The 12,240-nt window shown below is 42.3% G+C and overlaps 1 protein-coding gene across 1 annotated transcript in view; it reads right to left on the bottom strand.

The window, feature by feature from the left end:
• LOC121005506 (deleted in malignant brain tumors 1 protein-like) overlaps positions 1-12,240 on the bottom strand; it is a 56,846-nt gene that overhangs the window by 19,651 nt on the left and 24,955 nt on the right. Inside the window, exons 6-9 of the mRNA XM_040438273.1 lie at positions 10,721-10,750; positions 6,714-6,776; positions 4,225-4,287; positions 2,951-2,977 (exon numbers count right to left, since the gene is read on the bottom strand). Coding sequence (XP_040294207.1) covers positions 2,951-2,977; positions 4,225-4,287; positions 6,714-6,776; positions 10,721-10,750 — 183 coding nt within the window. The remainder of the gene's footprint in view (positions 1-2,950; positions 2,978-4,224; positions 4,288-6,713; positions 6,777-10,720; positions 10,751-12,240) is intronic.

Raw genomic sequence — 12,240 nt, 5'->3', positions numbered from 1 at the left:
CCCAAGCCTCTAATCCTAATACATCTGTAGCTGTATATTGTTCTCTTTAGTGTTAATTACTTTACACAGTTTAGTGTCATCTGCAAAAATTTATATTTTACTGTGCAAGCCTTCTACAAGATCATTGATAAATATATTGAAGATAATAGGGCCCAATACTGACCCCTGAGGTACCCCACTAGTGACAGTGACCCAATCTGAGTGTGTACAATTAATAACCACCCTCTGTTTTCTATCACTGAGCCAGTTACTTACCCACATACAGACGTTTTCTCCCAGTCCGAGCATTCTCATTTTATATACTAACCTTTTATGTGGTACAGTGTCAAATGCTTTGGAGAAGTCCAGATATACGACATTTATTGATTCATCACTTTCAAGTCTAGAACTTACCTCCTCATAGAAACTGATTAAATTAGTTTGACATGACCGATCCCTCATGAAGCCATGCTGCTATGATGTTATTTGCTTGTTTTCATTGAGATCCTCCAAGATAGCATCTCTTAGAAAACCTTCAAACAGTTTACCCACAACAGATGTTAAACATACCGGCCTATAGTTTCTGGGGTCTGTTTTTGCACCCTTTTTGAATATTGGCACCACATTTGCTATGCGCCAATCCTGTGGAACACTCCCTGTCAATATAAAGTCTGTAAATATCAGAAATAAGGGTCTGGCTATGACATTACTTAATTCTCTTAGGAATAGGGGTGTATGCCATCTGGTCCTGGCGATTTGTATATTTTAATCTTTTTAAGTCGCTGTTATACTTCTTCCTGGGTCAGACAGGACACTTTTAATGGGGAATTTACTTTTACATTCTGCATTTCATCTGACAGTTTATTTTCCTCAATGAATACAGTGGAGAAAAAAATATTTAATAGCTTTGCTTTCTCCTCATCGCTCTCTACAACTTCCCCCTCATTCCCTCATTGCTCTGTAGAGGGTCGACACCTTCGGATTTATACTTTTTACCATTTATATAATTGAAGAACATTTTAGGGTTAGATTTGCTCTCTTTGGCAATTAATCTCTCGGTCTCTAGTTTGGCGGCTTTTATTAGTTTTTTACATATTCTATTTTTTTTCTTATAGTTTTTCAGTGCTTCCTCGCTACCCTCCTGTTTTAGTGATTTAAATGCTTTCTTTTTGTCATTTATTGCTTTCTTTACAGTTCTAGTTATCCACATTGGTTTCTTCTTGTTCCTTAACCCTTTATTCCCATACGGTATGTACCTCTCACAATTAGATTTTAGGATGCTTTTAAAAATATCCCATTTTGTGGCGGTATTTTAATTTTTGAGGACTTTGTCCCAGTTAGTTCCGCTTATGGCCTCTCTTAGTTGGCAAAATTTAGCTTTTTTGAAGTTTAGTATTTTTGTTCCTCCCTGTAGAAACGCTCGTTTGAAGGATAATTGGAAGGTTATTACTTTATGGTCACTATTTCCCAGGTGTCCCCCAACCTGCACAACCTGGTTTAATAACTTAAAGGGACACTGACAGGCCGAATAAGCATAATTAGCTATATATATGCATGCACAGGTCTTCTAATGTGCATTAAAAAACATATAAGTATAACCCCTGTCCACCTTATAAATACAGCAAACTGATGTTTTATAACCTGAAGTAATCGCTTTTCTTTCTGCCCAAGGGGCGGTGTTTCAGCTTCACTTCTGCCCAGCCAGCCGCCCTCCAACCGCCGTTTTGAAGCGCCGCCCAGCTCATCAATATTCACTTCGCTGGGCGGCTTCTGCTGTCCCCGACGTTCCGAGATCCGGCGCATGCCCAATAGAAAGCTATGGGTGCCGGGCGCATGCGCAGAAGCTAAAAGTGAGTCCGATGCCCATAGCTTTCTATTGGGCATGCGCCGGATCTCGACGTCGGGGACAGCAGAAGCCGCCCAGTGAAGTAATTATTGATGAGCTGGGCGGCGCTGCCTTCAAAACGGCGGTTGGATAGAAGTGAAGCTGAAGCGCCGCCCCTTGGGCAGAAAGAAAAGCGATTACTTCAGGTTATAAAACATCAGTTTGCTGTATTTATAAGGTGGACAGGGGTTATACTTATATGTTTTTAATGCACATTAGAAGACCTGTGCATGCATATATATAGCTAATTATGCTTATTGGGCCTGTCAGTGTCCCTTTAAGTAATTGATTATTACAGTAAAAAAACACTTCAAAACTTGGAACTGAACTCGGCTTCTGCTCCGAATGGTTCGGTTCCAAGGTTTTTCACTTAGCAAATAACTAACTTCGGCTCATCGGAGACCATACATTCGAATACTGTACAGAGACAGATCTCCGAAGTCGATTCGCTCATCTCTAATCACGGCATCTAAATGCAGCCAAAGAGAGAGCAATCATTGGGAATTAAATGTTCATATGAATGTTCTTGATTATTGATCATTGATACTGGCGTGTGTAAAAGTCGTCCTTGGTTCTTCACAGCAGCATGGCCCCACTTTCTACACTTCTGTGGATACGTATCACCAAACTCAAACTATCTGACCAGGGGCTTAGCTATAGTGGAAGCAGGGAAGGTGGCTGCTATGGGCCTGAAGGGGCCCAACCAGGAGGAGGACTAAAATATTTTATTGTCAGTGCCCCCCTCCACAGTATTATACAAAGTCATTGTATACAGTGACACTATATGAAGCGACATGACATGCAGAATGGGAATACGTGTAGGAATCGGACGGATCCAACCACTGGGCCACCTACAATCTCAAAAAATGGGGTTCCCGAAGCCCTCTGTGTGAATTGAGTGGTGGTGGCTTGAGTGACTATTGTTCCAATTACCTCTATGGACGCTCGAGTGCTTGCCTATCTCTGACAGTCCTATACACCACCACTCAGGGACCCCTGTTTTCATTTATGATGGAGGTCCCAGCTGTCCAATGCCCAGCGATCAAATATTTATCACCTACGGTACCATAAAGTAACACAACTTACCATTTAAAGTTGTACTCTTTATATCATCTGCAAACATAAACAACTCGTTAACTCAACAGAGACCTCACAAATACATGTTATACATGGTAGATCTACAAAAACAGCCCCAGGAGAAATCTATGGATCCATATTCTACTTCCCTGTGCCTATTTTTTCTTACTGATTAAATGGAAACTATAAGATAAAAGATTGTGGAATAGTCCAAGTCTCCAACACATGGTGTCTGATAGAGAAGATGCTCTGCACCTCACATATAGTAGGCACTATACGACACTACGAAGGGTACAGTATTTGTGAGCAAGTAATACAGTATGGACTCCATGTGCCGATGCATATAGTACATTCACACCTTGCCTTACTGCCTTTCTCTCTTATTAGAGAGAGATGAGCAAATCACTCAAAATTCAATTAGGGTTTGATTAGGCCAAACTAGTCGACCGATTTGATATGGATACAAATTGATTCTACTCAAGTTCTCCAGTTGACCTGAAAATTTGTATATGACTATCTGAAGTCTTCTAGTACTCATATTTTTTTCTTCTTTCTTGCTTTTTTTGTTTTATAAATGTTGAATTCGGATTCACCTCAAATTTTTACAAAACAGTGATTGCATCCAATTCATTTAGAATTCATTCTCTCATCTCTACTGCTTATATTTTTAAGTTTGTATACCATCTCACAAGCCTTCCACCATGCAAACGGTTAATGGAAAAGAATATTAAAGATGTACCTAGAAAAGGGAACTTGCAATAATTATGTGTATTTTTTAAAGAAGATATGGCCAGCATGAGTCAACATCATGCAGTGAGAGTACCTCCTGCTCATAGAAAGACCCACCGGAGAAGAAAGAGCCTAGATGAGGTGAGTATTGTTTAAATAGGGAGGGTTTGTGGTTTAAGTGCACATACGGCTGCACTGCACAGTATACAGAAGGCATGTGACTGGCACTCATGAAACACCTAACATAGACAAGAAGTAACCACTGTGTATTCCACATATTGGTGCCCTGGTCCTATCTGCCAACTTTTGTCTGTAGTTCGGAGTTATAATCTGATTCAGTTCACAATACATAGTTCTCTAATGCTATGAATAACAACTAAATACACAACCCATGTCTATCCTCTGAAGAATCTGTTGTAAAGATTGTCTCTACCATGTAACTCTGTGACTGACCCAGACCTAACGCATCGGAAGATATGGAAAAATATCATGTCATCACCAACATATTCACATTGCAGAATGTGCACACAATGATATATTCTTGATGAACTTACCAGTGAGCGAAAGGGTAGAATTCAGGGTAGTAGATGAGGCTTCTGATGAAGACGCTGATGAAGCTTGGAATACAGGACAGTATTAGAGATAGTTACATACTATTGTTATTGAATCCACTAGAAGAAGCGACTAAGAAATGGCGTTGGTATTGTGTATTGCATGATTACATTTATAACTCCTGTGCATGTCCGTATTAACTGTGCTTTTTTTTGTTTAACTGGTTTTATCAAGTGTTATGTACTATATAATTTTTTTGGTGCATTCTCCCCAAGAAAGCATATAATTTGGAAAGTTTTTTTAATTGATTTAAAAAGCTTTAAAAAAAAATCGGACAGTGCAAGGGAGAGGTGACAACTGTCCCAGTGTAAAAAACTGTTTGTCACAGTCTTTATAAGAAATAATGTGGTGTGGACCCTACCATTATCCGTTTTCATGATGGTTAGATCCAAGAAGGTGATCTGCCACTGGGTTGGTCCTCAAAGGTAAAAAAACAGGCCAACCCAGTGCAGATCACCTTCTTGGATTTAACCATCTTGAAAACGGATAATGGTATGGTCCACACCACATTATTTCATAAACAGACTGTGACAAACAGTTTTTTACACTGGGACAGCTGTCACCCTCTCCCTCTTATCTTCGTGTCCGCCGCAACTGTTCGTCCAACTCAGATTTAAAATAAAATCTAGGGATCTCGAGATAGGTTTCTTAACGTGGGTATCCGCACAAGGTCCTTTCTTCAGCATATCAACACTCTTTGGCTTGTACACGTGAGTCCCTTCTCAATTCCAGAGAGAAGCAAAGGGACAAGGAACAGATTCATCTGATAGCAACTTTTGATGCTGCAAATGTGCCGGTTCAGGAGATCTTGCGTAAACACTGGGGCATTCTGAAAATGGACCCTGATATTGAGCATTTGGTGAGTGCCCATCCAGCTATCACTTACCGTAGGGGGCGTAATCTGAAGGATAGGCTGGTGCATAGCTTCTTTCAGACTCCGCAACAAAACGCGCGGTTGACAAACCCCCTGGTTGGCACTTTTCACTGCAGCAGATGTGTTGATGTGATTCCATTAAAACTGGTCAGACATTTGTCAGCACAACCACTTCCATGTCTTATGACATCAGATGCTTATTAAAATGCAGATCCTCTGGCCTTGTTTACCTGGCCACATGTATCTGTGGTTTGCAGTATGTTGGAAAAACTATCCGTGAGTTTTCGCCACAGAATTGGCGAGCATCTGAATAACATTAGGAGGAATGCTTACACCCAGGTTGCACGTCACATTGAATCTACATCATTCTGGGGATGTGCGAGCTTTAGTATTTCAGGGTATCGAGATTGTAAGACCGTCCCCGAGGGGTGGAAATTTTGACCAGCGAGTCCTCCAAAAAGAGGCCCAATGGATTTTTAGGCTGAGCACAGTTCGCCCATCTGGACCCAATGATCATATCTCATTTGCGTGTTTTATTAATCATTAAACTACCCCAGTTTGTTTTCTGCAACCACCACTGCACGCTAAGTACAGTTGCTTATTGGATGTTCTGGATCTTTATATTAAGTTGTTTAATTACAGTTGCCATCCTCCACTTCTCATTATTGACACTTGGTGGCCATTACGTATTTTTTGCGACCCAGTGCATATGATATGTGGCTTTTGGGAGATCCGCTCCGCTTGGATTCCCATTGGCTGCACATCCGCCCAGCCCCTCTTGGGGCGTGTCTATTTCCGCTATTTATACCGGCATTTCGGCGGCCGCTTCACGGACGTCATAGCGCCAGTGCGCTCACACATCACCAGTGTGGCAGCTTTCTATTATTCTCACATTGTGCACTATTGAATTTCGCTCCTGATGAATCTCAGGGAAGAAATGCGTCGAGCACCTTTTTAGACGCCATATGCGGGAGTGATAATTTAGTCTGGGCAGTTAGTTAGGTAGGTAGTGGGGTTTTATTTTTCCCTGGGCTGGCTACTGATAACAAATGACCCGCAGCCCTGGTTTCATGTGGTATATACAGGTAGTTCACACTGCAGCTGGCTTATATCCAGCCAGGTCTTCTCTATTTCCACTGTATTTCTCCCACACTGCTCTATACTACTGTCCAGATTTTTGTGGATCCGCGCAGAATTACTGTTGTGGCGATTACCAGCCAATTGTAACACAGTTCACCCAGGTCATACTGTACTTTGGTGCGGTTCTTTTTTGGTCTGTAACATAGTAACATAGTACATAAGGCTGAAAAAAGACATTTGTCCATCCAGTTCGGCCTGTTATCCTGCAAGTTGATCCAGAGGAAGGCAAAAAAAAAACTGTGAGGTAGAAGCCAATTTTCCCTCACTTTAGGGGAATAAAAAATTCCTTCCCGACTCCAATCATGCAATCAGAATAACTCCCTGGATCAACGACCCCTCTCTAGTAGCTATAGCCTGTAATATTATTACGCTACAGAAACACATCAGGCCCCTCTTGAATATTCTTGATGAACCTACCAGGAGGTGTAGAGGTGGAATTCTGGGTAGTAGATGCGGCTTCTGATGAAGATGGTGATGAAGCTTGGAAAACAGGACAGTATTAGAGATAGTTACATATTATTGGTATCGAGATAAATATACAATAGGTTATCCGAGGTTGGAAATGGCCCCCCATACACCGGGCCCCTCACAATTGATTCTACTTATCTTGGCTCCCCACTCACAGCGCGCTCTTGGTCTCCGCACGGCCGCAGCTGCTTCTCCCCGTGCGCAGATGAAAACATCCTTTGTCTGGGGGGAGCAGCCAATGGCAGGCGGTGATGGGTGACGCTAGGCAGGCTTGTCACCGCCTGCCATTGGCTGCTCCCCCCAGACACCGGATGTTTTCATCTGCGCACGGGGAGAAGCAGCTGTGGCCGTGCGGAGAAAGGAGTGGCGCTGAGAGCGGGCAGCCAGGTAAGTAGAATCAGTGTGAGAGGCCTGGGCGTTATGGGGGGCCATTTCCAACCTCGGATAACTCTTTAATCTCAATATATATATATATACACAGTATAAGGGCTCGTTCACACAAACGTTTTTTGCTTTCCGTATACGGATGAATTCATTTCAATGAGTCCGCAAAAAAAATCGGAATGTACCTCTATGCATTCCGTTTCCGTATTTGCGTTTTTGCGTTCCGCAGCATTTTGAGTCAGGTCCTATTATTGTCCGCAAATTACGTTCAGTGGCTCCATTTAAGTCAATGGGTCTGTATAAAAACGGAATGCATACGGAACACATGTCCGTATGTCATCCGTTTTTTGCGGATCCATGCTGTAGAAATGCTATGCCCAGCCCATTTTGCACATGTATTTGGTGTTTGCAATATTACAAAGTTCCTGTTTTTGCTGAAAAACGGAACGGAAACGGAAACACAACGGATCCCAAAAAAACTGAACAACGGATCCGTGAAAAACGGACCGCCAAAACCATACGGTCGTGTGAACAAGCCCTAAGACTGAGTTCACACTTCAGTTATTAGATTAGTTATTTTCATCAGTTAGGCTACATGCACACGAACGTGTTTTGGTTCCGCATTTTTTTGCGGCTTGGGTGCGGACCCATTCACTTCCGCATCCGTTGCTCCGTTCTGTAGTCCCGCAAAAAAAATAGAACATGTCCTTTTCTTGTCCATTTTGCAGATAAGGATAGACATTGTTACAATGGATCCGCAAAAAGAACTTATGCCATAAGGACATCATCCGTGTTTTTTTTTTTGCAGATCTGCAATTTGCGGACCGCAAAACACATACGGTCGTGTGAATGTAGCCTAAACTGATGGAAATAACTGATCAAATAACTGCAGTGTGAACTCAGCCTTAGGGCGGGTTCGCACTTGCGTTAGGTTATTCCCTTATAGGTTCTGTTTATAACGGAATTCTCGGACGGAATGCAGGATGGAAGCCTTTAAGGGGGCATTCCGTTTTGATCCGTCATAATAGCAGTCTATGGGCAGCATAACAGATCCGTCTGATTTCCGTTATGCAGGACGGAAAACAAAGTCTATTATGACGGATCAAAATAAAATGCCTCTTAATGGCTTCCGTTTTGCATTCCGTCCGAGAATTCTGTTATATTCCGTTATAAACTGAACCTAAAACAGAATTGCCATAACGCAAGTCCGAACCCCACTTACCTGTAGTGCTCACAACTGTAACTAACATACAGCATACAACATGCTCTGACTGATGAAGGCTATCAGGGGATGTTGGGAGCTGTAGTTTCAAAGCTTGGGCTTTAATATGGAAGAGTAAATTGCACAAATCCCCTGGGACCTCTCCACCCTCCTCAGAATGATTCATGATCTCATTATCAATTGTCATCTGGGCCTTTTATAGCTCTGTTATTTAGGTGGCATCGCTGGAACACTATAGAGTACTTTTATTTGTGCACTTTGTGAAATACTATGTTGGTGATTGTTTTAGGCTTTCACACTTGCGCTTTCCCTTTCTGTTATTGAGATCTGTCATAGAATCTTATATCAGAGGAAAAATCATTGTCAATGGGGACAAACTGAACCGAACGAAACGGAGGTGCACCAGAATGCATTCAGTTCCATTTGGTTGCGTCACCATCGCGGACAGAATAACTCTACAAGCAGTGTTTTCTTGTCAGCGATGGGGTGCGGACGCAAGACGAATCCGTCCTGCACTCAATGTAAGTCAATGTGGAGGCGGATCAGTTTTCTCGGAAACAAAGAAAACGGATCCATCCCCCCATTGTCTTACAGTGGTTTTAGTGATGGATCCGTCATGGGTGTTTTAGAGATAATACAACCGATCATCAAAAACGCAGATGCGAAGTTGCCTTTCTTTTCTTGTGTAACCTTCGCTTCCCTTGACAGAAACTAGGTAGTGGACACAATGTTTTGCTCAGAAGACTCCACGGACTGGAGTGGAGGCACATGAGTGGCTACATTGTGTAAATTGCGTTTTTAGGGTCTCAAAAGATCCGCGGCCAAGCTCTAATGAATATGGTACAATTCTCTAAGTCGAAGATTGCCTCCATAGTAGAAGAGCCTCCAGTATTAATAATGCCCTTACAGAGCCCCCAGTAGAAATAAGGCCCCCCTATTGTTCCCCCCAGTGGTAATAAAGCTCTCTACAGACCCCTCAGTAGTAATAGGACCCCCCATAGAGAAATAATGAGGATCCCTCCTATAGAGCCCCCAGTAGTAATAAGATGCCTAATGTCCCCTGGATTTAAAATGCCCCCACAGTGCCCCCAGTATTTATACTGCCCCCTACTGTTATAATGCTCGCTCTGAAGATGCCCCCTACTGTTATAATGCCCCTACAGTGCCCCCAGTATTTATATCGCCCCTTACTGTTATAATGTTTGCCCTGAAGTGCCCCCAGTATTTATATTGCCCCCTGCAGTTCCCCCTGTAGTTATATTCCTCCATTTAGTGTCAGAAATTATAATTCCTCAGCCCCTCCACAGTACAGTCCCATATAAATAACTTTATTTCCCTCCCTCCCTATACAGTCCCATGTAGATAACATTATTTCCCTCCCTCCGCCATAGAGTTCCATGTAAATAGCATCACACCATCACTCCTGCCCCCTCCAATATACAGTCCCATGTAAAGAACATCATCCCCTCCCCAGCCGCCTTCAACATATAGTCCCATGTAAATAACATCACCCCCTCAATATTCAGTCCCATGAAAATAACATCACTCCCTCCCCCAGACACCTTAAACATACAGTCCCATGTAAATAACATTACCCCTCAACATTCAGTCCCATGTAAATTATATCACTCCCTCCTACAGCCGCCTCCAACATTCAGTCCCATGTAAATAACATCACTCCCTTCAGCCCTAACATACAGTCCCAGTTAAAAAAGCACAACTCCCAACATTGCTCTGCCTCTCACACTTGAGTAATGTACCCCTTTACTTAACTCTCCTTATGTAGCAGACCTGACCTCAGCTTCTTCGCAGGACTTCTCTTCACTGCTGACCCCTTCTCTCCTGCACTGGTCACATGATGGTGACATCATTGCAGGTCCTTTTCAGCTACTGCATTTAGAACTGATCACATTGACTGTGATGTCATCACAGGTCCTTCAGTTCTTGCAGGGCATTAGATTCAATTGTATTGCCATCCTGAGGATGGCAATACAGTTGTATCTATCTGGCAGGCAATACATTCGGGGCCTGGGACAAAACATCAGGGGCACAGGCCCCGAATGTTTTAATCTAGCAACGACCCCTAATGCTTGCAAGTTACATGATAAAAGTTAGGTTCACAGCTTGTGTTTTTCAGAATGATTCAAATAGTAGAATATAACGGCTGATTAATGTAACATCAAATATAGGATTAAGCCAGCATACAGAGAAATTTATACAATTACCATTGAACTCAACTGCAGCTCAAATCTCAGTACTTCTGTATGCCGTCAGTCATGAATATTAGTACAGAAAACTTGTTTCAAATGAGAATACAATGATTTTGTTATATAGAGGTAAGTGGTTATACCTGATATTGCAGACGTAAAGTACTGCTGACCTACAGGGGAATAATTTGTTACATGTAATATATAGATGCAAAATAAATACATACAGTACATCTGTATTCTGGCGCAGATTGCGGCGCAAAGGTCCTTTATGTCACAATCTGTGACTTTTCCCCGCTCACGCCAGGTCTAAAAAAGTGGGCGTGTTGTGGGTGGAGGAGGGGACAGGCCAACAGGTCAGTCTCATTTCCAAACTTCTACGCCTGTTTTAGGAAAGTGTATTAAATTTAGAAGCGGATGTGGATCCGCTGAAGTTATGTAGAGGCCCGTCTTAATAAATGTGCCCCAATGTTTTTAGATACTAATCCCATTAATGCGCTACTTGTTAAAAAACTACCAGTTAAAGTGGTATCCCATACAATATCTGCAAAAATGGAAAAAAATGATTTTTCTTTTAAAACTTTATCACTTATATAAATTCTTTGTATTCTCAAATCTTTGTCTTAGTTCTTTCAAAAAAAAATAATATGATACCTGGAAAATAAACTTAAAAAATCCTAAGGGACAGGCCAAACTTTAAAGGGCTTTTCCAAGAGTTTTTTTTTTTTACTGATGATCTATCCTCTGGATAGGTCATCAGTATCTGATCGGTGAGGCTCCAACACCTGGGATCCCAGCCGATCAGCTGTTCGAGAAGTAGCGCCGCAGCCTTTCCTCAGCTTTCCCCTAGGCCATGTGACTTCACGCTCATCGGTCACATGGCCAAGGCACAGCTCAGCCCCATTGAAGTGAATACGGCTGAGCTGCGATATTTAGCACAGCCGCTATCAAATGTATGGCGCTGTGTTTGGTGAGCTGAGAGAAGACGTAGTGCTACCCATAATAATCAGATACTGAGGACCTATCCAGAGGATAAGTCATCAGTAAAAAAAAAAACACCCTTTCACATACACGTCTTGAAAGGCGATTCATGTTCTGCAATTATCCTTGTTTAAATCACATTCCAGTCTGATGATCACGGCTAGAGATGAGTGAAGCAAGCTTCATATGCTACATCCGAAGCCGCTTCGCTAAAAAATTCGTTACTGTACGGAGATCCTTCTCTGTACAGTATTAGAATGTATGGGCTCCGATGAGCCGAAGTTAGTTATTCGCGAAGTTGCGCAAGACTTTGTTGAATAACTTCAGTAATTGATTATTACAGTAGAAAAAACACTTCAAAACTTGGAACTGAACTCGGCTTCGGCTCCGAGTAGTACCTTGGAACAGAAGCTGAGTTTGGTTCCAAGGTTTTTCACTTTGCAAATAACTAACTTTGAGACGGATCTCCGAAGTCAAATTCGCTCAGCTCTATTCACGGCATCTAAATGCAGCCAAAGAGAGAGCAATCATTGGAATGAATGTTCATATGAATGTTCTCGATTAGTGATCATTGATACTGGCGTGTGTAAATTCGTCCTTGGTTCTTCACAGCAGCATGGCCCCACTTTCTACACTTCTATGGATACGTATCACCAAATTTAAACTATCTGACCAGTGGCTT

Source organism: Bufo bufo, chromosome 6, assembly GCF_905171765.1.
Source record: "Bufo bufo chromosome 6, aBufBuf1.1, whole genome shotgun sequence".
Classification (NCBI taxonomy): domain Eukaryota; kingdom Metazoa; phylum Chordata; class Amphibia; order Anura; family Bufonidae; genus Bufo; species Bufo bufo.
This window is presented reverse-complemented; position numbering and strand designations above follow the sequence as displayed.